The sequence below is a fragment of the Heloderma suspectum genome, chromosome 2 (genome assembly GCF_057233095.1).
Source record: "Heloderma suspectum isolate Gila_16-S chromosome 2, 16-S_ref, whole genome shotgun sequence".
Lineage (NCBI taxonomy): Eukaryota > Metazoa > Chordata > Lepidosauria > Squamata > Helodermatidae > Heloderma > Heloderma suspectum.
In genome coordinates this window covers 235,080,136-235,107,572 of record NC_139459.1, presented here as the reverse complement: position 1 = coordinate 235,107,572, position 27,437 = coordinate 235,080,136, and the positions used below count along the sequence as shown (strand labels likewise).

The 27,437-nt window shown below is 44.0% G+C and overlaps 2 protein-coding genes across 8 annotated transcripts in view; one reads left to right on the top strand and one right to left on the bottom strand.

Moving 5' to 3' along the window:
• Window positions 1–23,291, bottom strand: part of FABP6 (fatty acid binding protein 6) — a 46,320-nt gene extending 23,029 nt beyond the window's left edge. Inside the window, exons 1-5 of one of the 7 annotated variants that reach the window (XM_084838577.1) lie at window positions 23,100–23,291; window positions 20,184–20,251; window positions 18,790–18,894; window positions 17,399–17,473; window positions 16,562–16,665 (exon numbers count right to left, since the gene is read on the bottom strand). In XM_084838577.1, the coding sequence (XP_084694703.1) occupies window positions 16,562–16,568 (7 nt within the window). In that variant the 5' untranslated portion in view covers window positions 16,569–16,665; window positions 17,399–17,473; window positions 18,790–18,894; window positions 20,184–20,251; window positions 23,100–23,291. The other 6 variants (XM_084838582.1, XM_084838580.1, XM_084838581.1 and 3 more) reach the window with 6 other exon arrangements.
• PWWP2A (PWWP domain containing 2A) overlaps window positions 22,325–27,437 on the top strand; it is a 29,014-nt gene continuing 23,901 nt past the window's right edge. The window contains exon 1 of the mRNA XM_084838575.1: window positions 22,325–23,003. Coding sequence (XP_084694701.1) covers window positions 22,357–23,003 — 647 coding nt within the window. The 5' untranslated portion in view covers window positions 22,325–22,356. The remainder of the gene's footprint in view (window positions 23,004–27,437) is intronic.

Genomic DNA, 27,437 nt, shown 5'->3' with positions numbered 1-27,437 from the left:
TTTCCTCAGCCTAATGATGGCCTCCTTCACTCGCAAGGACACCTTTTTGGACCTCATGTTGGGAGTTCCAGTGAACAGCTTCAGAACCACCTCCAGACCTTTTATCTGCTTGATTGGTCATGGGGTCCCCAGGAAACAGGCCACACCTGGCCATGCAGCTGCTTGTCAGCCATTCGTTCCATGACTTATGAGCCACCAACGATGGGTGTGTGTGTTTGCCACTGGCTATACTTCCTGAATGGTTAGTGCCCCACTTTTGTCAAACCCTTTGTATTACAGCTGAAAGTCCTGACTTCGCTCCCATCTGGGTGTGTTTCCTTTCAACTTCAATGTGGTGGTGTACAGAGGCCAACTGCCAAAACAGTTATCCTTGTTCCAATATTTCTGGCCCTGACTTTATATAGCTTTAAAGGATGAAACCAGCTCCTAGAATTGGGTCCAGAAACAAACTGGCAGCAAACACAATTATTCTAAAATTGGTGACATACAAGTGTACTAGCCTGAACCAGTCAAACCACAGGCAGCAGCATTTTGCACTAGCTGAAGTTACCAAACCATTTCAAATCCCACACAGAATGCACTGTAGTAGTCCAGCCTGGGACATTAAAGCATGAATGACCATGGATAAATCTTTATTTTCCAGCAGAGGGCATAATGGTATATTGGCTGAAGCTAATAAAAGATGCCCCAGGCCACAACTGCCACTTAAGAATCAAGTCTCAATGCTGGGTCCAGAAGATCCCCAAACTTCGAACCTGATCTTTACAGGACAGCGCAGCCCAATTCAGATTCCCTAGCAAGTTCCTCTCTAACATCAGCGCTCTTACGTGGATTAAGCTTCACAGTTTATTTGTGACTTATTGGAGCCAGCCTTTACAGACATCAGCTCCTCCCCTGTTGGATCTGAAGAAAAGGAGAAATAGAGTTGGGTGTCAGCTGCATACTGATGACACTGTAACTCACAACCCCTGACCACCTCACCCCATGGTTTCATGTAGGTGTTAAAATCAGGCCAGACAAAAATGAACCCTGAGGAAGCCCATAGTGCCATTTCCATGAGGACAAATAGGAGTCTCCCAGCCACATTGCATGAGTAATGGAATGAAGTGGAAAATTACAGGCACGCATGGAGGCAAACCTTATCACAAATGCTGTCTACAAAGTGAGGAGGCTTATGCCTTTATTCCCCAGTGCAGTCTAAATCCCCACCCCCATACAGCTAGAACATGAGTGGGGGGAGTCCCATTAGCACCAATGGGAATCTTTTTCCTCTGCATTCTAGCCACACAGGGAGGATTTAGACTCCCAGTTGCGCTGGGAAGTAAAGACATAAACCTACTGGTGTAGTGGAATATTTTGAAGCACAGGTCCTCAGCATGACAGTCTCCATAGCCCCAGCCCCCATGAGAAGTAAAAGAAAAAGAAAAAAGTAAGCAGTTGTGTTGATCCATATCAACACACAAGTTCTGGAAGTTTTCATCTCCAGGAGGAGCAGCCCTTTTGTCAAGCAAATGTGTCTCAATTGTCCATTCAGGACCAAGCCACCGCAAAATACTTTGCATTACAACAGGAACAATATATCAGCTACTCTGAAGATTGTAAGCTCAGAGGGAACAGGGAAGCCTGAGGGGGATGGCAGATGAAGGCAGCAGTCCCTGCTAATCCTGTGCTTCAACCCTGTGAGCGAGACCTGTGTGTGCAACCCTGTGAGCGCAGGCTCTATTACACCACTGCATAAGCCTCTCTTCCCTGCCTGTAGTGTCTGTGATGAAGACTGTGCACCACCACCATCCTGCAATTAACCTCATCAAAACTGCTACATATTTTCAGAAGATCTGCTTTGGCCCTCAGGTTCCAGAGGGGGAAGCAGCTGGGTAAGGCAAACAGAAAGTCTGGAGCGGGAAGTCTCAGAGAGGGGCCACTGCAGCTTGCTGAGGACAATTAGAATTGTCCTCAGGAAGCTGACCCACCAGGAAAGCACGGAACCACTGTGAAGGAACAGATTTTTGTGAGGTAGAAGTTTAAAGGTGGATTTTTGTGTTTTTTTTGGACACAAGGACTGAAGTATGAAGACGCTAACTGTAAAAGGCGAAACAAATAACTCTCTCTTCCCTGGCTCTAGCAGAGAGTAAAGACACACATCTTCCTCTTCACAAGTGAACCCCTTCATACATACATCCTTATTTCAAAACAATAGTATGAACGTAGAGCCATAGGGGATAGGAACGTATGCAGTGTCCCTGTCCCCTAACTCAGAAAGGCAGTCCACAAGGATATCACGGTTGATGGTACTGAAAGCCACCCTGAGAGATCTGGAAGAATCAACAGGGCAGGGCTGGCTGAAAATACTTTGCTGCTTCAGGCAAATGACAAGAGGACACACACCCTCTTCCATTCCACATAAAGAATCCAACTAGACTTGCAAGTGATTCTTATTTAAACACTGGTGACAGGACAGCTTCCTCCAGCACACCAGGGGGCAGCAGGCTAGTGTAGGGGAAGCAGGGAAGGCTAGCTTAGGGGACTCAGGGGAAATGATGGGGAGCTGCTGCCCTGTCACCAACATTGGCCGCCTGAGGCAACTGCCTCATTCTGCCTCATGATAGGGCTGGCCCTACAACAGAGTCCCACTCCCCCTGTTCCTCTCCTAGTACAGGGTGACCAAAACAGTTTCCTTCCCAAACCCAGGCTTGAAATGAGACCTGTCACTGATTCTGTTTAATATCTTGAAGTAATTTCAAAATTGTATGTACTTTGAAAGCTCATTATTTGTGTAGCAATTAAAATAAGGCTATGCTATATGAAATAGTGCCACCTGGTGGGAAAGAACAAGAACTGAACTGCAAGTTTTTTTTCAAAAGAGACTGCATTCCCCCATTCTGTCTAAATATATCCAAGCAGGTTACATTGATTCCTGAATTTCCAAGTAACTCTCTTCAGAATCACTGCTGTAGTGAGGTTGTCATGGCTTACTATGGAAGCTATTTTGCAAAAGAAAGATAGACATTGCTGAATTTCACATGCAAGTCCCTCAGCCGCCCACTTTTGGCTATAGGGATTTAAAATAAACTATAAAATGAAATATTTGGCCTGTATAAAAAATTTAGGCCAGAGGTGAGCAACTTCTAGAGGTCAGGAGGCTGCCCTGCCCTGCTGGAATCTATAGGAGTTACACCCCAACCCTCACCTGCTGCCAAATGTGGTGCAGCAGCAGCAAAAAGCACACCAATTTAACAGAGAAACAAGGCACGCATGGAGCATGCATGTTGCTTCCAAACAGAATTGCACTTCCAGCAACACAATTCTGCACTCCCTGCTAAATCAGCATGAGTTTTGCTGCTGCTGCTGTTGCAAATTGGCAGTGGCGGTGGTGGTGACAGCAGGGGCAACAAAAATGACCAGGGGTGGCTGCATGTGGCCTGTGGGCCATGTGTTGCCCACCCCTGATTTAAAGGCTTAGACTATGGTTCTGTACATATTTACTCCTACACATAAAGCCCACTTTTAGTCCACTGATAATTCAGTAGAGGATTACAGACAATTCACATGGTTGGCAATTTTAAGAATACCACACATTGACTTTTGGAAGCAGACTCTTAGAATAGACCTACTGAAATCCATGGAACTTAAGTTAGGCTTAAGTCTCATTGATTTCATTTGGGTCTGCTCTAAGAATGACTAAGCCTCAATCCATCTCAGGTGGTACAAGTCCACAGGTGCATCCACCAGCACATACACAATATGAAATGGGTGGGTGCAACTGTATACATGCTACACTTGCTTCTCACCAGCCCTTTTGGAAGTGGCCAGTTCATGGAATTGTGTACTGTCCACATCACATGTTATGTGCAATGACAGTGTTACACTGCACAAAAAGGGCTGGATTCAGATTTAGTCATACTTAGAGAAGACCCACTGAAGTCAAGGAGACTTAAGTTGGTCCTAATGACTAACAAGTCTCATTGATTTCAATCAGTCTTCTCTAAGAATGCTTCCAGATGAAGCTTTTAGTATGGAGTTTATGGGGTGGTGGTCCAGATGATGTTGGGACTGCTTGTGGAATGGGACTTGTGTGTCCTCTCCTCCCCTGCTAAATGAGTAAGTCTGGATCCAACCCATGGTATTCCTAGATTGCCCACTTTGTGACCATAAGAGGTCCCTGAAAGTCTGTATTCACAACCAAAGCTGAAGTGGCACTGGCAAATCAACTATGTGATGTGACTCCCTCCTTTTAATTACCTTGTTCAAATGTCCATTCTGACCAAGGTTCTGAACCTTTGGTTAATCTCATGCCACCAAACATAAAGGTTTTTTAACTGATGGGTTGTCATTACACGGGAACCAGGTCATAGCCTACTTTGCTAGCTACTTTTTATACTTGCTCTGTGTCCCGCTCCCCCTGACATAATTAAGTAGCTGGTTACCTAGGGTGGGAGAGTTCTTTGGCTCCTGGGATAGATATCCAACTTCCCCAAGTAAGCTGATCTGGATTGAGGAGGACTCTATATATACTGTATACACACACACACACACACACACACACATATACACACACACAGAAGCCAAAATTTTCACACGAGCATAGACAGCTGATGCCACAGCCTGGGTTTTTTTTTTTTAATTAAAAGGCCTCTGATAAACCACAAATGTTACAAGTACTGGATCTTTCTGTCTTAGCATAGGAGCCAGAGAGGAGGGCTTCTCAACAATAATCATCCAGAGTAAATGCATGATAGATGATTAAATAATACAAAGAATGAATGATAATGGTATAATATCTAATGATAATGAGTGCCTGGTGAAATGAGCAGCTGAAGCTGGCTCTGAGATGTTTTCTTTCTACCCACACAGAGCAGGGCCTGAGCTGGGTTTTTGTAATATGGAGGGCAGCCAAGCCTGGAAAGCCAGGAAGAGGAGCCTTTTGTATACAATGTCAAGCTCCTTCTGCATTTGATGAATGAGGGTATTTTGTGATGTAGGAGGCCCGGCTGCGCCAGAAACAGCAAAGACCTGAGGTCTAACCAGTCTTCCTGAAATGCACAAAGAACTTTCAACAACTATGATTTCATCATCAATCTTAACAGTTTTCAGTTGCTAACCCAAATCCATTCTCCTGCCTCATACAGAGGGTGAACTGTTCTACTATTGTGTATCACAACTGGTGCTCTTCTGGCACCGGATAACAGGTTCTGCTTTTTGAGATGGAAGATGTGCCTGTAGGAGCAAAATGGGCACATGTCTGTAGAGAAATTCACTGTTTCTTTCTTGACAATTTTGTTTCCAGAGACAGGGTATAGAAATAGCAATAGGAACACATTGCTTCTGGTACCAACCTTTCAGTCTCTTGTGTTAAAATGAATACCTGGTTTTGTACTCGGCCAGTTTGAAAAGGTTAACTTTTGCTTGGGCATTGCCAGCACTGCATTGCTTTGAGTCACTGTGACCTACCTACATACAGGGATAATCCAAGCTAACCTCTCTCTTTGCTCTTAATTATTCATACATCACCGGTACTCAAACTAATTTCAGTCCTTCAGTGGCCTCCATTTTAATTCTTCCCATGGGGACTGAGGAGGTTAGAGTGTAGATTTTTAACCTGAGGAATAAAATTAAAACAAGGAAACATTTTCCGTTTGATGTTTCACTGGGAATATCAGGAGACAGGAACTTTTGTTAGCTGTGATTGTTTCCGTACTGAAGACAACACTTTTGCCTGTCAGAAAATTCAGCTGGGTTGAACTGGTATGTCTGCACCTCCACCCTGTGAAGTAGGACAAGCTGCAAGACACCTTTTGTCTATATTCCTCAGAAGTAGCACCATTAGCACTCCCGTGTCTTTTTAATATCCCTTCTCCTGCCCACAGGAGAAGACAGGCTTATGGCTTTTACATATAGAGAAGGATGGGCCCCTTTTAAGAGCTTCCTTTAAACTCCTTAACAATCTGCAAGGAGTCCAGTATATGAGTTGGCCAACATCCAGGCTAGACAAGAGAATCAAATCAACTCCAGTTTCCAATCCAAAATATTTATTAAGGAATGAAGCAGAGAGGAATAGTCCATTGTTTTAGAAATAAAATGAAACCTCAACCTAGCTCACTAAAACTTACTTATCAGAATCCTAAGAGTAAATCACCAAAGCAGTTAACAGGTGAGGGCAGGGATGGCAGCCATACCTGGTCTTCCTGGCATAGCTAGGTAGATGTTGCCTCTTTACTTTCCACTGGAAGACCGAGAAAAGAGCCAGGGCCAGCATGAAGGGTAGGCATGGTTGGGCACCTGCCAAGGGCCCACACTCAGCAGGGGCCCATTGACAACAGTCTTCTGGAAGTGCTCCTCCTCTTCGCTATTGCAACTTGCTTGTTCACCTGCCTCTACTCTGGCCCAGACAAACATGGATCTGAGAAGGAGGAGCAGTAGATGCCACTGCCTGCTTTCTCCCTGGCTCTCTGCGTTATCAAGCAAGCAAGCAAACAAGCAGTAGCAATGATGAGAAAGTGAATGAGGAACAACAGCAGCTGGTGGTGGTGAGAAGGCAGACTCACTGAGGGAGGGGCCTGCTGAGTGTGTCTTGCCTAAGGGCCCTCAAAAACCTGCAGCGGGCACTGCAAAGGCCCCAAGCATTTCTATGGGGCTGGGGAGTTCCCAGCGTGGGAAATTCAAACTGACCCATCAATAGCCTGGGGAGGACGGTCAGGCATCCTCCAGGTGATTTCTACTGTACTTCCTTTACATAAACTGAGTTAAGGGGGAGGGGAAGGTGAGGCTGGAGAGTCAGCTTGCCAGGCCTGACCTGTTCTTTGTTCAAGTTGTTGTTGTTGTTGTTGTTCAGTCGTTCAGTCGTGTCCGACTCTTCGTGACCCCATGGACCACAGCACGCCAGGCCTTCCTGTCCTGCGCTCTCTCCCAGAGCGTGCTCAAGTTCATATTCATTGCATCCGTGATGCTATCTAGCCATCTCATCCTCTGCCGTCCCCTTCTCCTTTTGCCTTCAGTCTTTCCCAGCATCAGGGTCTTTTCCAGGGAGTTTTCTCTTCGCATTACGTGGCCAAAATATTTCAGCTTCAGCTTCATTATCTGTCCTTCCAATGAGCACTCAGGGTTGATTTCCTTTAGGATGGACTGATTTGACCTCCTTGCAGTCCAGGGCACTTGTAAGAGTCTTCTCCAGCACCACAGTTCGAAAGCATCAATTCTTCGGCGCTCAGCCTTCCTTATAGTCCAGCTCTCACAGCCATACATTACTACTGGGAAAACCATAGCTTTGATTAGACGGACCTTTGTCGGCAAGGTGATGTCTCTGCTTCTTACTATGCTGTCTAGGTTGGCCATAGCTTTCCTCCCAAGGAGCAAGCGTCTTTTAATTTCATGGCTACACTCACTGTCTGCGGTGATCTTGGAGCCCAAGAAAGTAAAATCTGTCACTGCTGCCATTTCTTCCCCTTCTATATGCCAGGAAGTGATGGGGCCAGATGCCATGATCTTAGTTTTTTTAATGTTGAGTTTCAAACCAGCTTTTGCACTCTCCTCTTTCACCCTCAACAAGAGGCTCTTGAGATCCTCTTCACTTTCTGCCATTTGGGTGGTATCGTCTGCATATCGGAGGTTGTTGATAATTCTCCCAGCAATCTTAATTCCGACCTCTGATTCATCCAACCTGGCATTTCTCATGATGTACTCTGCATATAAGTTAAATAAGCAGGGTGACAATATGCAGCCTTGTCGTACTCCTTTCCCAATTTTGAACCAATCGGTTGTTCCATGTCTGGTTCTTACTGTTGCTTCTTGACCCTCGTACAGGTTTCTCAGGAGACAGGTAAGGTGGTCTGGTACTCCCATCTCTTTAAGAATTTGCCACAGTTTGTTGTGATCCACACAATCAAAGGCTTTAGCGTAGTCAATGAAGCAGAAATAGACGTTTTTCTGGAATTCTCTTGCTTTCTCCATGATGCAGCGAATGTTGGCGATTTGATCTCTAGTTCCTCTGCCTCTTCTAAACCCAGCTTGTACTTCCAGTAGTTCTCGGTTCGCATACTGCTGAAGCCTAGCTTGTAGGATACTTTGTTCAAGTATCTTTCCAGAAAAGGGCAGGGGGCGAGGCAGGGAGGTGGTTGGATTCATCACAGTAACTTTCCAGAACTGAACAGAGCTGGTGCGCAAGGAGATTATTTCCAGGATGGATTTCCAAAAACAGTCACCACAAAGTATTAATGCAAGCCTTTTGTCGAGTGCTGTTTGAGCCAGTGCTCCTTTGACTTGAGTTTTATGGAACAGGAAAAGAAGCTGCAATAAGAAACAACATTAGACGACGCTTGTCTCCCACACCAGGGCCTGGGGACAACGGGTTCTGGGATGGAGGGGTTCAAGTATCATCTCCCTCCTCACTCCAGCCATTCAAAAAGTCAGCTTGAAAACTGCTTCCAAACTATGCAGGTTCAGAGGGCTGGCCTGGAGCTACAACTAAAGATTTGTTTGACAACTGTGGAAAGATTGTAGAGTCGTAACATGTTATTATATTCATGGGGATTTCAATTTGGAATTATTTTTCTCTTAATTCTGCTTAGAGCTATCTATTTGGTAGGGCCTCACTACGTCAGCCTTTTTACCCTGTAGTTTTTATCCACCAATTTGGCCCAGTTCTGATGTGATGGCGCGCTGAGACATCATCAGATCATGTTTGTAGATCTGGATGTCACAAGAATTGGAAAACCCCAGTTTAAGAAACTAAGAAGTCTCTTCTGTCATCAAGCATGTGAAAAGTGGGGAGGAGGAGAATGGCATCGTGCTCAAACTGATTGCTCGCTTCTTGCTATGGTTTGTTGAGACAAGAAAGGTTTTGCCTTTCTGAATATGCAAGTCAGACTGGTGTGCAGAAAAGAGATCTGTAGATTAAAATAACATGCAAAGAGCTCCAAGCGGCAGTGCTCTTGCCATGTACAGTGGCTATGAGGGAGGAGAAGAAGAGTTCTCTTGAAGCCCTCAGGTTTTGAGGGCTTCCTCTATCCATTAGATAATCTGGTGAAATTGCTGAAGAATAGTGAAAAGTTGAAAACATATAGCCCTCATTAGCTTTGATCCCAGATACAAGCATGTCTTTGCATCTTTCATTGGACTGTTCTGGCACTTGCCACCTTCTCACAAATGGAGCTTCTCCTACCACCTGCCTCCTGTTCCACCGGGACATACTTCCAGTTTTCTAGGTTTGTTTTCTAGCAGGCCTCCCATGCCTTATCATTGGCTGTGTTGGCTAGAGCTGATGGGATTTGCAGGCTAAACCATCTGAAGGGCCATAAGTTGCCTACCTCTGCTTTAATCCAGCACATAAACATTTCCCCATTGCACCATCTGCATACTGGATGAATGTTCATTTACTAAATTCTACTTTTCTTGGGCTGTTAAAGGCACAAACTGTAGGCATGCAAGGAAAAAGAAGTTGGCGTCCCTAGTTCCTGGACATCACCTTTCTTTTCAGTACCATTGGGCCCCTCCATCCTTCCGTAAGTTTCTGGATAATATTGGCCAGTACAGAGAAACAAAGATACCCTTCTCTCTCCTGCTGTAGCAAATGTTGCTATCTTCACAAAATACTGCCTAAAAGTTGGGTATTGATGGAGTTTGGCTTCCAATTAAACAGACCTTCATGCATGTCTGACTCTTTGTTAGAATGGCTTGCTAACTAAAATCTCACACATGTAATGCTTTTCCCATTACAGTACCTTACCCAGAAGGTAGAACTATACTCCTCCCCTCAAAATTGTCCTTGCAGATGGCAGAAAACCTGGCTGAAGTACCAAGGAGCAATGCAAGCACTCTCTCCCTCTTTGTGAGTATAAACAGAGAAACTCAGTTCCCACTGTCAGTCTGACACCTCTTGCCAGCACTACATTACTCAGCAATTAGCAGAGAGGAAGCAGTAAACACTTCAGTACTACTATTGAGAAGCGGATATTTGCAAAATAAAAGGGTAGGCCAGGGAGTGGTTAACATCACTATGGTAACCATACAGGTTCACATCCTTTTTGTGTTGGGGGGGCTCTCCATATCCCCTTGCTAATGATCACACTTGGTATCTTTCAGATCCATCTTATTGATTTCTCTTTCAGAAACCTTCCCTGAACAATAATATTCTTGTTGTTTATTGGTTTCTTTCTCCTCTTATTTAGCCCAGACCGGAAGCTCCTCTACATCAGGAATGAAAATGTAAGTCATCAGCAGTGCCCTCCTCAAACCAATTTGTTCGGTTGGACCCTCAAGATTTAATAGTGTTCTTAGCAGCAACTAGATAATGAAGGAGCAACTGCAATCCTATAAAGTGAAATATATTACTATCAAAAGGATTTGTTTTACTATGGAAAATACTCTTTCATTCAAAGTTTAACATGGCTATTAGCCTGCTGGGCTGGGGAACATCTGCTTTGTTGTATCTGACTTACCACAGCTCTTGCAGGAATGTACTTCAAAATGCACAGCACCAGGTGAAAAACTGCCATTACTACATAAGTATAGGGAGGACAGCAGCTCATATTTCCCTACAACAAAGAATCTTGTTAACACCCTAAAGACAAACATATTTTATTGCAGGGGTGGGCAACTTGTGGCCCTCCAGATTTTTTTGCACTACAATTCCCAACAGTACTAGCCAGTGTAAACAATGGTAAAGAATTATGGGAGTTGTAGGCCAAAATATTTGGAAGGCCACAGGTTTGCCCACCTTTGTATTATGGCATAAGCTTTTCATGGACTAGAGCCTACTTCATTAGATGCACGGAGTGCAATCCTCAGACGTTAGGTGCGCACATGCATACACAGGTACACGTAATGTATACATGGTGCATTTTCTTAGATTCACCCTTCCAAAAATGACTTAGCTTCATTTTTAGTTCACTTAGATGACTCAGCAAACTTTTCCCCTTCAGCTTGCCTTTTCCTGGATTCACCACTTTGGACCTTTTCCTTCATCTCCAATCTATAGAGAGCGATCCACAGCTCCAATATCTCTAGAAGATCACTGCCAGCCTTTTAGGCCTCAGTACAGGGCATATTGATTAGTTAACTTCTATCCGCAAGGCCATCTTGTACATGTAACACAACCAAATGGCAGCGGTACATTTGGTAGACACCTATTCGCTGAAGCACTGTAGTGGGCGAAACTTTGTTCTGTGAACCTTTGCAGGCCTGCACCACTCACAATCCAATAAACTGAATGCAGCCCCACAGGTATGAATTATAACCCACCAGGTGCATCACAACCCATTTTTGTGGTTCCAGTCAGGCAGCCAAACTAGGAGGTTTATTGGGCCCCAGTGAGCTATCATACATGGCTGCCAAGCTTCATCCAGCTTTTTGGGCTACAAGTTGTGCAGGCCTACATTAAAGGCACAGGAGCTCCACAGGGTGCAATACTGGCATCCTAGGTGCCTTAACTCTTATGACAGAGTCTTGTGGCACCTTAAAGACTAACCAATTTATTTCTGCTAAAGCTTTCATGGACTATAGCCCATGGCATGTGATGCAATGGACTATAGTCCACAAAAGCTTAAGCCAGAACACATCTGTTAGTCTTTAAGGTGCCACAAGACTCTTTGTGGGCTTCAGTGCAAAATAATAAAATGGCTACCCTTTGGATATTATCTTTTATGGAGCAATATAATTGTTTTGTGCTTATAACAGACATAATCTCTGCCTCCTTGATTTACAAAATGTTCTACCTCCTACATTAAAGCATTTCCCCAGAATTTATTTGGATCAGAATCATTCTGCCCTATAGGGCTGCCAGCTGATGATAAAAACAACACCAAGAATACTGGCCCTGCCAGCTCTTTTACCTTTGACAATTGCAATGTACAAAAAACAGCAAAAGAAGCTCTTCACACAGCATGGAGATAAACACCACTTGCTAGCGTATGCACACCAAACTGCTGTTGAAAGCATGCCTACAGTGGCTGACTGAGAAGTTGGCAATCTTATTTGCATCCCAATGGGCTGCAGAACCACCTGTTCATTTGCAAGGCATTCAGATTTTACATTCTCAAAATATTTGCCAGCAATTAACTGCAAACTGCAAGATGACTGCAGAGATAGGAGGGTGCATTCCAGTACCCAAATGAGCCTATTTGTGTAGAGTATAAAAGGGATATGGCTCCAAGCTCTGTAACTGGCATAAAGATAACCATGCTGGTCCTTGAAGGAGGAAAAAAAACAACAAGATCCAAAGTTGGGCAAGACCTTTATTAGGACCATCCTAAATTCTACAAAAATGTACAAGCTTTTGAGTTCTCCAGAACGCTTCATCAGACTACGTAGTACAAAAAAGCAGGGGATGTGGAGAGAAACAGAAAAGTCAAAAAAATTGCCCAGATTTTGTGCCCATGAGGTCTGCAGTTTAGACAGACCCAGTCTCAAAATTGGAGATTTGCAGTCCAATTAATTTGCCAGTGGTAGCTGTTGCAGATATTGGTTTACTCCAAGCAATGCATTTTGGAGAGAGGCAATGGCTGTTCTCCATTTCTGAAAACACAAAGGTTGGCTGTAACTCTGATCTGCCTCTTGCCTTGGGCATAGTCAAGCTATGCAAGGGTGTGTGTGTCCATCTGTCCTTCTGTCTGCCCATCCATGAATATTTAAATACAAAGTAGAGTATTCATTTAGCTATGTGAATAAGATAAGCATTAAGATTTCCAATACTAACAACGCTTTTATATTGTAGGTCCTCTCCCTGCCTATAATATATTATTGGATTCTCCACATTGTTAACAAAAGTACCTCCAGAGATGATGACAAGATTATGGTTTCCGTGAATTGGCCTTTCTACCAACAGTGCTATCTGATTATCTTTTGCAAAGTAATTGAATACAAATAACAGTATTGTTGTTTTATATGATACATGACTTGATCTACAGCACTGTCAATAAAAATTCACAGAATATCTTCAAATGCAGACAGGTTATATTTCGGTAATACATACAAAGAGCTGCAAGGAAGCTACACAAGTCAAAGTGACCCATACAGAGGAAGTAGGGAGTAGAAATAGTATTTTGCACCAGAAACCTCATGTTAGTCCTCATGAACACTGAACAATTCAGTTCTCTTGGATGACAGAGGTACAGAAACATGCTTTCAGTCCCTCTTCCTATTTGCCATTTGTATGGCATTGTATTCCCATTTAACAACTGAGGCTGAGAAAGAATGGTCCTGTTTAGACATCACATTCTAAGCCTCCCAAACAAAATATGGAGGGTCAGGAACGTGCCACAAGCTCTCTACGTCCCACCTCTCCCATCCTTCTTCAGTTTCCAGATTTCCTCTAACCAAGATTTGCTGTGATGGCTAAATTGGGAAAACAACAGTCAGCGCTAACTGCCAAACCATGATTTAAAACAATGATCAAAGTGGGTTTTGCAAACCATGATTTTGGAGATAACCACTAACCAAAGTTGCCTGATTTAGATGTCATGACAATTATATTAGGTGAAACCCAGAAATGGAGGAAGAAATTTGGACACAAGCCCGCACGCAGCATGTTCCCAAACCTCTAAAAATCATGCTTTTGAAGATTGCCTGAACTGGGCCAGTGACTTGCCAGAAGACACAGAATAAGCCTGTGGCAAAGTGGGATGCCAAACGGGTCTCCAAGATCCAAGCTGAACTTGTTATCCATTGGTATATGCTGGATCACAGCTACCACATAGGCATCTAAATAAGATCTTTAGACCCTTACAATGAGGAAAAACTAGTGATGTTATAGTAATAGTTGTCATTCTGGGTACTAAAAAAAATCCCTCTGCATAATAATAAATTCCAAGCGTAAGTAGCATAGCTACCTTAAAATTTGTCCATTTTTAAATGAAAACAGATGGTTGTTCTAACAGGGAAGGCAGAAGAGCCAGACCCCAGGCTGTTATATTTACTTAAAAGCACAAGAGAAATAGTGCACAAGTGTATAAAGGAACTCAGCACTGAGTACGTATTTGACATTTGCATTTTTTTCTCCCTCTAAGCATCTGTGGTTATAATGGAGAAGGTAAGGGATTTCATTGCATACTGGCTATTGACATTAGATGTGAAGCCCACATGCTCACCAAAAATATGAGCCAGGATCCAAAGAGCTGTTTTAGGCAAGGCCAGGATTTTTTAGCACATGCAGTAAGATTTTTTTCCTTTTTTAAAAACCACACACCCAGATGTCATATTACAAGCTGCTTTTGAGTCAGTTCCAAAAGCACAGTTTGTTATGTGGCATGGAACTCTGCAGTTTGAGAAACAAAAAGTCAAATATTCTTGGGTTTCTAGAACTAACTGCATCCTTTGTTGGATCTTGGCTGTAGTATATCAGTTTACCTATCCGACTTTTCAAATTCAGTTAGGGATCCTGATATATGTGGTAGTATGTGAGGCTACATTTTACAGATACTTTTCAGAATAATTCATAGGCTTAACAAAGCAAAACACCCTTTGTACTTGCTAACCATGAGGGGGAACTGGATGATTTACAGCATAGCCTAATTAAGCTGAGAGGTAAAAACAAACATCAAAAACAAAGCACTTTTAAAACAGCTTAATCCCATGAATTTTTGGTGAGTTTCTGATAATGTGAAGTACATTCTTGCACTTCCCTTAATTTGGTACCATGGAGGGAAAGATGTTTTCTAACACATTTGTTTGAAGTAATCTCATTTTATTTGTAGTTTAACATTCCTTCTAGCCTTAAATTGGTGCCTTCCAAAACAATACTTTGCCCTCCCAAAATGTATGGGGAGCAGGAATGCTGCATGGAGGGGAGGGGTTAGACTACCTGGTGCCTTCCAGATGTTTTAGACAACAACTCCTATAAGCTCCAGTCAGCATGGGCAATGGTCAAGGATTATGGGAGTTCTAGTCCAAAACATCTGGCAGGCACCAGGTTGCCTCCCCCACTGTGGTGCAGTAGTGGTCTTGGGAGCCCTGGATTCAGTTCCCCACACAACCATGTGACTCATTAGCTGGCCTTGGGCAAGTCCTTGTGTCTTAGCCTTGGTTGCTTTGCCTGCAGCCTGTGAAACCTCAGGGAGCCACACTCACATCCCCCCCCCCCCAGTCCAACTCATTAGCAGCACAGGGACAGAGATCTTGATGGGGACTGCTGGTGAGGGGAGTAGAATCTTTAACCTCTCCTCTCAGCAAACTTGATGCAGCTGAGTTCACTATTTCCCTGCAGCTAATAGGGGCAGGGAAGCAGCTATCTCAATCAGGATCACTGTAGGGTGGAGCATATGGGCAGCACAGGACTTTTTTCAGAACAGGAGTGATTACATTATCTGCTGGGATGTCAAGGATGGACCCTCCTTGTTCTAACAAGTGGATGAGATTTTCAATGATAATGAGATTTTCAAGTTTTACTATTGTTTACGAGAGGGGGGGAAATAATTCGAGGCTGGATATTTCTTTCTTTTTATTTGTCAACGTTCCTGCTTCACTCTAGCAGCTTAGATGTAATACTTCTTTGCAAGATAGTTTGCATTTCTAATTAAAAACTAAAGGCATTCCAGCTAGCTGATCTTTTGTTAAAGCTCAGTCTGATTTACAAATTGAATCTACACAGTCAGAAATAAGTACCTCTGAGTTCAATGCTGCTTACTCCCAGGTTCTATGCATAGGATTGCAGTTATGCTGATCCTAATAAATGGAGTATTATGCTATGTACTGCTGCTGGGCAGGAGGGGGCGTGTATACACACTGTCGTGATGAGCTCCAACACTTCAACATATACCACTACACCACTGGGAACTGCTAGAGAGGGGAGGGAGGTAGTCTTCCTGATGTTTATTACTTTAAAAAAGTTATCACTTCCACAAAAGTATATCATACTGGAATAGTCAGGCTATAAAGAATAATAAAGTCTGTGAGCCATCTTGAGGTGGGATAAAAGTATCTAAAGAAAGTAAATAATAATTATAACTCATTTTATACATTTACACAATGGAGTTACTATGGGGTGGAAAGGATTTGTACTGTTCATCAACAGTGGTGATACCAGCATTGTCCAATAAATGCCTGTTTCACTTGCGTAGTCACAGTTTAGGCCAGAAAGCAACTCGTAAATACATACATACATTCAAAAATGCACACACTTTTACAATTAACTGACGCAGCAACAGGGGGACCATTTTGCCAGTACTAAAATAAGTGATTTCCACGGCACATCTGCTCAGAAGTAAGCCCCACTGAGGTCAATAGGACCAAAGAAAGAGTTTATAGGATTCCAGACTTTCTCATAACAGAAGTGCAACCTTGAGGAAAGACATCCAGATCCCATGCAAAACTGATTAACAACTGAACTTATTGAGCAAACAAACAAAACAAAACAAAACTCCATCACGGATGGACCTTGATATGTCTTGGCCTTTTCCCTGTTATATTGATTGCACTCTTGCTTCTCTTTTGAGTTTGAAATTACACAGATGCAGAACTCAGTAACTCTTTCCTCACACAAAAACACCTTACATGATTCTGCCACCCAAATGCTGATTGCATAATCTTTTAATTCAGCAGTTGTTATGCTAAATGCAGAGGTTATATCTGGGCCTACCGGTCATTGGCAGTCAATTAGAATCTTTTCAGTGTCACAGTGACAGCAACAGGTCCTGGCTCAGTCATGGCTTAAGGACTTCATTCAAAGTATAATTTGAAACTCTGAAATGCAAAAGAAACATAAATAAGGCCCTTTAGTTGTCATTAAAAAAACCCATACACCTTCAGCCTTCCCCAGCCTGGCACCCCAACAGCCATGCTGACTCTATATAATGGGAATTGTAGCCCAGCACATGTGGAGGGCACTAGGTCGGGGAAGACTGCTTCAGAGATGAATAGTTTAATTTTTCATGTATGGCAAAGAAGTAACAATTACAACAACAGGGAGCATGCTAAACGAAGCCACTGAAGCACCACATCCATTCGCTCAGTAGCTATGCAATGACCAAGTTTGCCAGGCTCACTGTGGGCTATTTAACTCATGATGAGCCATGGTGCAAGCCAGGCACATGTGGCTGCCATTATGAATATGCAACCTCCGATGCATATTCAGATGTTGTCTGAACTATGGGTTATTTGAACGTAAACAACCCTCGTGCAACCCTGCTACAAAGCAAGGCTTCTGCAATGGTTATTTAACCTTCAAATAACACATCATGGCTGGGCTTGGACCACACGCTGCAACCTCATCCGGGTTGCATATTCATAATGGCAGCCACATGCAGACGGCATGCGCCATAGCCCATCATGGGTTAAATAACCCATGGTGAACCCAGCATGTCATGTGAACCAGCACAATGGCTCTAATCATCAAGTTCTGATCAACTCAGAATGGATGGATTTACTTAGCAAGTAATGGGAGCAATTCACCAAGCACTATTGCCATGCATCTTACCTTCATTCCTACCGCCTTGGTCAGTTTTGGAATCTTCTTGTCTGGTTCCTCTCTCTAAATGGATGGCATTAGATTCTAGGCATACAAGAACAGATAGGGTTCATCCCACAGTTTCTACTGTTAAGAGATGTGTGGTCTATAATGTCACATCAACTACATCTCGATGCATTATCTCATGCTAAATTGACTCAATAGGCAATCCAGATCCAAAAATTGGTAAGAAAACGTTTTTGTTGTGGTCATGGACATATAAGACAACTTTTACGTTGGATCAGCTAGTAGGTGCTGATGATGAGTTCTTGTTATTTTCTGTCCTATGCCAAATATGACTTGCCAGTTACGGCTGAATGGCAATACTTGCAAATGCAGCACTTGTTAGTATCCAGGTTTGGCCTGGCCACTTCTACAGCATCAGAGTCTCCATCATTATTGAAAGCATTTATTGAGACTGCTCAGGGAAAGCGACCCACAACCTATATCTATAAATACTTATTGGTGCAGAAATATGATATACGGGGTTTTAAGCAAGAATGGAATAGGGAATGGCATTTTCCCATTTTGCCTGTTCGAACGATTGCCACCTTGGCATCTATCCCTGTTGTGTCTGTGGATCTTAGGCTGCATTTGATTCAGCAAAAATGTTTGTTTCATTCTTTTGGATGCCAGAAAGTCTCTTTAATAGGAGTTTGTCTAATTTGGCAAAGTCTTGGCAGTACAATGCTGCTAATGTGTCTTTGAAACATATGTTTTGGCCATGTCCAGTAGTTGCTTCTTTTTGGGAGGAGGTTATTATATGGGGAAATTTTGTATTGGAACAGTCTTTGATATGTGCTGATGTACATGCTCTTTTATATTATCTACCTGCTTTAGGGAAATTAACAAATGGTCAGTGTAAATGTATTCTCCATGCCCTTTTGACAGCTAAAGGGCTGATATTAACATTGGAAGGATAAGCACCCACCTCCTATGGACTGAGGACTTTACAATGCTTTTGGTATTTGAATGGATGATGTATAGACGCCACTTTTGAATGGATACTTATTTGGATATTTGGTCTGCTTTTGTTGAAGCTTATGTTTAATTGCTAGAAAGTTGTATTTTCATATATATGCATTTCATATGTATTAATTGCTATGCATATACATATCTAGGTATGTATATAAAAAATAAAAACGAATCTTCATTTTGATAGGACTTAAACAGCTTTTTTAAATTGAGCCTAATATACACAATAATATACAGGAAGATGAATTCTAATACTAGTCAAATATCTCCAGGGCAGTATTACAAAGACACCCCCACCACCCTCAGATACAGGTTTGTTACAAACTAGTTCACCTGTCATCCTCATATTACAAAAATATGCTTCTATCCTCCATGGTAACACTTACTGGCAACAGGGAGCGGGAGGCATAACGATTGAAAAGAGGCAGGTACTCCATTGGAAATCTTGAGTTACTCCTTCACTCCACATCTGATTGTCTCAAATAGCTGATCTGGCAATTAAAAAACAAAAACAATACATTTCTTGATTTGTCCAGAGATGAAGGAAAGTAGCAATAACCCCTCCTCTCTTAGGTACCTTTTGCCATGTACCAAACTGTACCTCAGTGAGATTGCTTCCGTGAGCACTGTTTTCAAGAAGTTTGGGATACTAGATACTTTATGGGCTGGAAGCTATGAGATTCATTGTACTGTAGCTATGTTTCAATTTGTGTGTTTTTACAGTATTAAGGCATGTTATATCATAGAATCATAGAATAGTAGGGTTAGAAGGGGCCTATAAGACCATAATACAATATCAAGTTGTATTATGGCTTTTGCAAATGTTTATGTCAAAAACAAACATTCGATCAACATTTAAAATTGTCAATAGAAAATAATGCACAGTTGATTTATGAGCGTGAACATAAGGGGAATCTATCCTAGCCCATCCTCCTCAAAATAGTCATCTAAAGCACTACATTTTGGCATGTCTGTGTAGATCAACAGCCTTCCCCAGCCTTGTGCCTTCCAAATGTTTTGGATTTCAAGTCCCATCAGTCCCAGCCAGCATGGCCAATGCTCAGCAATGCTGGGAGTTGTAGTCTAAAACATCTGGAGGGCATCAAGTTGGAGAAGGCTGGCGTAGATGATTCCTGCCACCCCTGGGTATCGTCTTCCAAGTAAGTGGATATTTACCCGCTTATCACACCACCTTCTTTTGCTCTCCAAATGTTCTGGACTACAACTCCCAGCATTCCAGACCACTGGCCATGCTGACTGGGGCTGATGGGGCTTAAAGTCCAAAATATCAGGAGGGTACCAGGTTGGGAAAGGCTATCTTGAGGCAACACACTTCTTGCAAATGCCATGCTTTAAGTCTTGTACTAGGAGAGCCAGCATCTCAAACGGCAATGTCTTAAATCAAGTTCTGGACAGCTGGAGAAACTTAAGTTGCCTCTGGCTAAGCAACCTGGATCAGCAGGAGCTCATTGAGTTTAAATAAGCTGAAAGCCGTGGGACCTCTTTATCTTGCACTGCCTCAGACACATACATATGGAGTTCTGATCTGAGTTACCTGAATTTTTGTTATCTCCGGTTCATACAAGTTTTTTTTTCACTGAAATGTGCAGAAGCATCCTTTGTGTTCATTTTGTTATGAGTTTAGTGAGGGGCCTTTTGATTAATGTCATTGGTAGTTTGTATGCCCCTTATTTCATGCTTGCATCCCCATGCAGACTACTTTGTGGAACAGCTGTCATGCTGGGGATTCAAAACTGTTGTTGTTTTACATAGCACATACCCAGCACACGTGTGGTGCTTTCCAGAGCAACATAAGCAACAAGGCATCTTCCTTTTGCAAATAACTTTCTGTATCTTGGCAATGGGTTGAAGGGGAGACAACAAAGGGAAGGGAGGAAGAGAAACAAAGGTAACAAAACAGTTAGTTGAGATAAGGGCAACAAGGAACGATTGTGAGCAAATGCAAAAACAATATACAAAATCAGGTCCAAGGGAAGTGGCAGGAACAGAGTTGGGTTTCTGAGTGGCATCATGCCTGAACCCTTTTACAAATGCATACTCAGTAACCATTTTCAAGGATTTACACACCATTTCTGCCCGCCTTATAAACTTGAGCCTCTTCCAGGGGGAAGAAGAGAGACTGCTATGTGCAATTGTTCCATACTTTTGGCAACAGCTGCCAAAGCAGATCTATGTCTGTTAACTTTTCCGCATCTTCCCTCTCACCCCACCTCTTTTAACACTGTTATGTACATGTACTAACAGAACATTTCTTATTTAGGACCTATCCATAATGTTAATGCTCTTCTATATGCAGGAAGCTATAGACCTAGTGATTTATGATTCATAGTACTGTGCAGTGTTTTCATCATTAACTATAAAAATCCAACTCTGCAGAAATGCAGGGCAAGAGGAATGACGTTGCAGAAGGACCCTGTTAAACATGGTTTGGTGTCACTTTCTGAGGCTCAAGTTATCCCTTTATACTGAGAGGGAGCAGCTGGCATAGTCTGGGATATTGTTATTGGGCCTGTACACGTGTGCAGGTCTGGAAGTGTGTTTGCACATGCAAATGATGTGACTGATGTGTCCCCAAAAGCTTTTCTTTGACCTAGGCCCAGGAATTCCTGTAGTCGCCTTTCCTTCAGCAACTGTTAGTATGTTGTAGTTTCTGAGAAAAGCTTGAAACATGCTCTCAATACCAGGCAGCCATTTTGAAGAATCTCACACTAATTGCATTTTATGCAAAAAACGTTAATACTTTTAAATGTGATTTCAAAAGCTTCCTTAAAAATAATTTATATATGTAATTATCCTTTATGCATTAATAGTGCAGAACTGAAATCAAGATGCCGATTCCAACTTCAATTAAGTTAGAATGGTTCAGTCATAGTAGAGAAACAAACGTAATAGAAAATGGAGATAATTATGCATCCGTCAATTTTGGCCTTTGTAACTATGGTAATTCAGTTTTGTCCCGCTCCCACTTTTGTTATGCAGCCTGCCCCCTCGTGTTTACTCAGGAGTAAATCCATTAAGCTGAACTAAAAAAAACAACTTCCAAGTAGGCGTACATAGGGCCTTACTCCCTTTTCCACCGTTCTCCAGTGCGAGGCAGGCTTCCTTGAAGAGCCATGCACGGGAAATATCTAAGGAAGGATCAAGGTTTTCTCCCTTCTCCCCACTTTCTTTTTAGTATTCTGGTTAGCAGAAGGCTGACGCTACATATCAAGGGGTTTCCCACTTGTTACTGTGTGTTTATTGTTGCTGGTACCGATAATCGATGGCACATATTCCTGATCTTATGGCTTTGGGGCTTTTCAGCTCTCCTTCCTTTCAAAGGACACTGCATGTTCGATCTTCCCGTTGCGCGATACTTTCTTGTCTGCCTGTTCCCAGGCCAAGAAGAGATACCACCAGCCGAGTTCTTGCAACCTGGGTGGGTGGAGGGGGATCCCTCCTTCCGTTCTCTCCCACCCTCCTTAATGAGCCCTATCAATGCATTTCCCGCAAGCGCCCAACTCCAAGAGCGACTACCAACTACCCCTACACGACCGCGGCTTCTAGCTCGCTCCCAACCCTACATTTCACCAGACATCGTACCGAACCAATGAGCAGCTTCAAAGAGATGGGCGGGCCTATTTTTTCTCCTCCACGAATAGAAAAAGAGCTGCTCATTAACCTGCCCCCTTTTGATCTTTGTCGACACAGATACTAGTAGCCCCGCCCCCTTTTCCTCTTCCTGCCCTCAAGAGCAACGTTTCCTCTCCTAGCCAATGGGGGCGTCCTTCAAGGCTTGATTAATTTCCCGTAGGTCCAATAGGAGCTTAGAAGCAGCAAGGTACGTGCCCCCCCCCGTGGGTGGCAGCCCCCTCCCTTTCCAGGCGGGCGAAGAAGGCCGCGGTTATCGATCCCGCTGCTGGTAGAGGGAGGAGGAAGCAACAGCGGAGAAAATGGCGGCCGTGGCTGCGACTGCGGCGGTGCCGGGTGATGGGGCAGCCGGCGAAGCCGAGCCCATTCCGGGCAGCGAGGCCGGCGCAGACCCACTCCCTGTCGGCACTCAGGCCGCCGTGGAGTCTGCGGTGCTTGACGCCAGGGAGGAGCCGGAGCCAGCTCCGGGTGGGGAGGCCGAGGAGCCGCCGCCGCCCAGGAGCCCAGCGCGGACGCAAGACCTGCCGCAGGCCCAGCCCAGCCCGGGCCCCGTAGGAGAGCCGCCTCAGCCCTGTTCGCTCACTGCGGGGCTTCCCGGGGAAGAGGAGGACGGGAAGCCACCGCAGCCTTGCTTGCCGCTGCCGCCGCAGCCTGCAGCTGGGGGGCCCGCGGGGCCGGAGCCCGGGGAGGAGCCGCCGCGGCCGGAGGAGGAGGAGCCGGATGCTGCCGCCACCAGCACCGACACCACAGTCGTGGCGAAGCAGCCCTCGGAGCTCTCGGTGGCTGTGGAGCCGGCGGTGGCCAGTGGAGAGGAGGGAGAGGAGGCGCTGTTGCTGCCGGGCTCGGAGGTGCTGGTCACTCTGGATCACATCATCGAGGACGCGCTGGTGGTGTCTTTCCGGTTCGGGGAGAAGCTCTTCTCCGGGGTCCTCATGGACCTCTCCAAAAGGTGAGAGCCTGGCTGGGAGCCCTCCCCCCGCCCTCCCCGGACTTCCCTGTGTCACGAAAGTGAGCCCACCCATCCCCGGCCACGGATTTCTCTGACCTAAGGGCTCTTCCTTTTCTTTTTCTCCTCCAAACAGTGCCTCCTGAGGGTGCGGCCTTGATCGCCTTCTGGATGGCTATGTAGAGGAGGTGGGGCGAGCCATGAGGTGCTTGGTTTTACGCCTCCGCCAAGAGGGCCAGAAGCCCCTGTCGCAAGTGGCCTCGTGGTCTACATCAGAGCCCTGCCCTCCTCTCTGATCCTTGTGGACAGAGGAGGGTTTCTTCTCTCCCCCCCCCCCGTCTTCTTCCAACCTCATCTACTCTTGGTCACTACTTATTTCCTGTTGCTCGTTTAGTTTTTCCTCTTGGTTCCCCTTGAAGTGAATAGGCTGGGAGGGGAACTCTTTGGCCTTGTTGGACTGGGCCAATGCCAGGAGGCTGCCACCCCATTCAGATCCCACTCGGTCTAAATTTCTAGCTTCAGTCTAAAATTGGGGAACACCCCCTCCCCTCGCTCTTGGTAGCAGTAGCAAAAAGCTGAACCTTAATTCTCACCTATTTTCTACCAGTGGTTGTATAGAACTGCACTTGGCTTTGGTTATATTATGAAAAAGCAAGACAAGTGTAGTCCTATCGTAACTTGCTTTGGGTTCGTCTTGGTCCTTCTGTTAGTGATGGTGTTCGACTGCTCCTTCATATTGCTAACTTTACATTGTTTCTACACCTCAGAAATAGTCGATCTCTATAATGGAAAAAAAAGTTGCATGGATGATAGTGTATCTCTTGCCACAGGTATACATGTAAGGTAGCTGCTGAGTATATTGGCTTCCTGATACATGCACCCAGCATGAAAAATACTAATTCATATGTTACACTTCTCATTCATATGTTACTGGAAGTATGTCAAGGCACACTTCTTCCAGTATGGACATTTTTCCTGTTTGAGGAAGGAATCACGCAAAGCAGCCCTGCTGTTGGGCATGTACTCCAGTTCACTGTTTTTAAGTAGACTTGTAAACATCTCAACAACACCATCTACATGATGGGTGTGTGTGAGAGAGAGAGAAATACTTTGAGATTTCCAGTCATGTGATACGTTGATACACTTCTAACTTAGTAAAAAACAACATGCCATTTAAAAAAGCCTCATCTGTCTTTTTCCTCGTGTGTAGATGCAAGCAGACACACTTACCTATCCTCCAAAACCCATTTAGTGTAATAGCTTTATTAGGCCAACCAAAAGATTATGAAGTACAAGCTTTTGAGACCTCCAGATCTTTTCACCAGGCAAGATGTTATAACAAGCATGGGTGGGGGGAGAATAGAGAAGGGGGAAAAACCTGTCTAGATGCTGAAGTAAATAAATGTGTGTGTGTTCAGAATCACAAGATGAAATGGGGGAGGAGGGGTCTACACATGTTCAAATTAGGCTCTGCAGGTCATGTGATGATTACTGGTTGGACCTGCAGCTGCCCCTAGGGCTGCTGGGAGCAAGAAAGGGAAAAAAACAGTGGACCCTCCATTTTTAAGGGCCATGCATCTGCCTATGTGTGGGAGGGCCCGAAGTTTCCCTTTGTTAATAGAGAAATAGCACATTAGATGCATGTAGATATGCTTCCTTAGATGTTCTCTGAGGTGAGGCTCTCACCTAGGATGAACCTATGAATTTATAGCAGTGGTTCCAAGAACTTTACCACACAGGCTGGTCTTTCAGTTCTTAATAAGCAAAAGGTGAATATTTCAGCCTTGCAACACTAATTCTTGTACATTCTTTGCATTCATTCTTTTAGACGAAGTTCCTCCAGGCACTTTTGTTGACTTCTACAAGGGCAAACACTCATGCTTCAACGCTTAAATCATGAATATGGACCCTAGTGGAAGGCGTCAGGGCCACAGGGGACCACAACATTTTTAAAGACATTAGAAAGACGAACAAATGAACAAGTCAGGATGAGGGTGGAAAATTGCCTTGTTGAATTACAACACTGCCAGTTATCACAATGGTTAAAGCATATAGCTTGCTGTACAGGGGACAGAGGAGACAAAGATGAAGTTGGCTTACCCTCGCAATAGTGTGCACCTACCTGAGATATCTGCCTGTCCTTCATTTGAGAACTTTTATAATTTGCTTTTGGGAACATGCTGTCCCCTGACACTATTTCTTGAGGCAGGGAAAATAAACTAGATGTTACCTCTAAAGTGTGGTGAAATTAATATTCCCTATAGTTATGTACGGTATAGAGGCAGATGTGTAATTTTTAGCACTGTTGTGAGAGGATAATCTTTAGGTGTGACTTGGTCAAGGTTATTCTGTGTGCTTCATTGCTGAACAGCAACTTGAATCTAGATCCAAAGGTAGCTCTGAAGCCCAGAGGTAGCCCACTTCCCTACAGCATTCTGGCCCTTACCTTGAAACAGAGGGCGACATACAACATTGCGCAAGCAGGCTTCCCCTTCCTCCAGATCTGCCCTGGAGGATCCCCCAACCCTCTGGAGCAGGTTTGGAGGAGGCTGTGGGGAAGTGGGGAGAGAATCCTATCCGTGAGTAGACGCATACTGTTGGATACAACCCATTAACTTTTAGAATGTGTAGCTTGCTCAGTTTGATAGATGTCATGAAACATTAAGTAACTAACTGCCTGTATAGAGGCTTGGGTATACTAGACTATTTCAATGGATTTCATAGAAATTTTGCTGCTGGTTACCAGGCTGGTGTGGTGTAAAGCATACCCATTTTTATGGTCTTATTTATAAACAAAGAATGGTATAGGGGCTGTTTACATGTAATGATGGCAGATGTTGGGTCAATTAACCCACAATTTGCTGTGGTGTGTGCCGGGTGGGTTCTGCAGGCTCTTTTAATATTCAGCTGTTCTAACCATGATGTCTGAACCCGGACACTATACGTTAATAATGAATTAAACAACCCACAATTAACCTAACTACTAATTGTAGGTTAACTCAGTTGTTTAACCCACGATTATCCTATAGTGTCCAGGTTCGGACATCAGGTAGCAATCCCCAGTCAGGAGTTGAATATTCAAAATGGCTGTGGCAAATTGTGGGTTAATTAACGCATGATTTGCTGCTGTTACATGCAAAATGGGTAATAGTAAGTACTGTATTTTGCTCCTTGATGGTTATAGGACAGTTTACCTTACTGCATGGTGGCTGCTTGTACAATAATTGTGGGACACAGGCAGCCATATGGAGGGCTGCCTGCCTATAGCATTTGGCAATGAGGCATAAGGAAACTTCTTTCTACTGGCACACATTTGCAGTAGTTTACAAGGTGTTTTAAAATTTTCTTTGCTGTATGATGTTTGCCATGCATTGCCCCAGATTACCATCTGATCACAATGATTTCATGTGCTCTCCGGTGAGTTTGGCACATGGTGCTTGCTTGAGTCATTCAGCTGAAAACATTCAGCTTTATCCAGCATACCTTAATATAGGTGGTCTGCTCACTTACAGCAAATAGGCTGAAGGTGGCCATCTTCTAAGACTTAATGCATTTTTTTAAAATAATCATGCCTTTCAGGGATGAGGTCAGGTGTTTTATATTACATTCTCTTTTGCAGGTAAGAAATCCAGATATGAAGGAAGAGTAGAGTAGGGTTGGAAAATAAAGTAATATCAGTGTTTTGAGTTTAGCTGGAAAAAGCAAAACACAAACCCATAAAAGCAAAGAACTGAAATCAAGCCAGCAAGTTATTTCTCATAATCATTGTACACCAAGCATGTTGGGTACGATGCAATCTTAAACTTGTGCGGTGTTGTATGGCTAGCTTGTCCTCTCTAGCACGTTTTTAACATTTTATTTACTCTTTTAACAAAGAGTAAAAAACTTTGCCTCTGCTTTTTCCCTTGAAGTTGCATAAAGGAGGGATCAATCCTACCCGGATAGGCAGCTGCATCTGAACTTGGAGGTGACCGCCTATCCAATGCAGGGCAGGAGAAGCATGGAGGGGATCATCCCCTCCGCACTTCAGCCACCCTACATTTGCGGCTAGACATCTGATTTTGGCTGTCTAGCTGCAGGAAGGTGGAGCGGGGGAAGTGCTGCTGGACAACACGTTGGATGTGTCGTACCAACATTTCCGCCTTCCCCGCCCTGGAACACCCCATTTTTGCTGCTCTGCGCTCCTCTTCCAAGTGTGGGGCCGTTCGGAGCTGCCTGTGAGGCAGCGCAGGGGTGGTGGGGGAAAGCCGGTTCCTGGAAACAGAGGTATCCTATGGCCGTCCGCTGATTAGCATCCATAGGATTGCTATCTGAGCTACCCCTGCTTTGTTGTGGTAGACAGCAAGTTGACGTAGTATATTTGGTGGGGAAAGAATATTGAGACAAGATTTGCTAGATGCAGTATGCTTTTTCAGTCCTTTCTCAAAAGGATTCTCC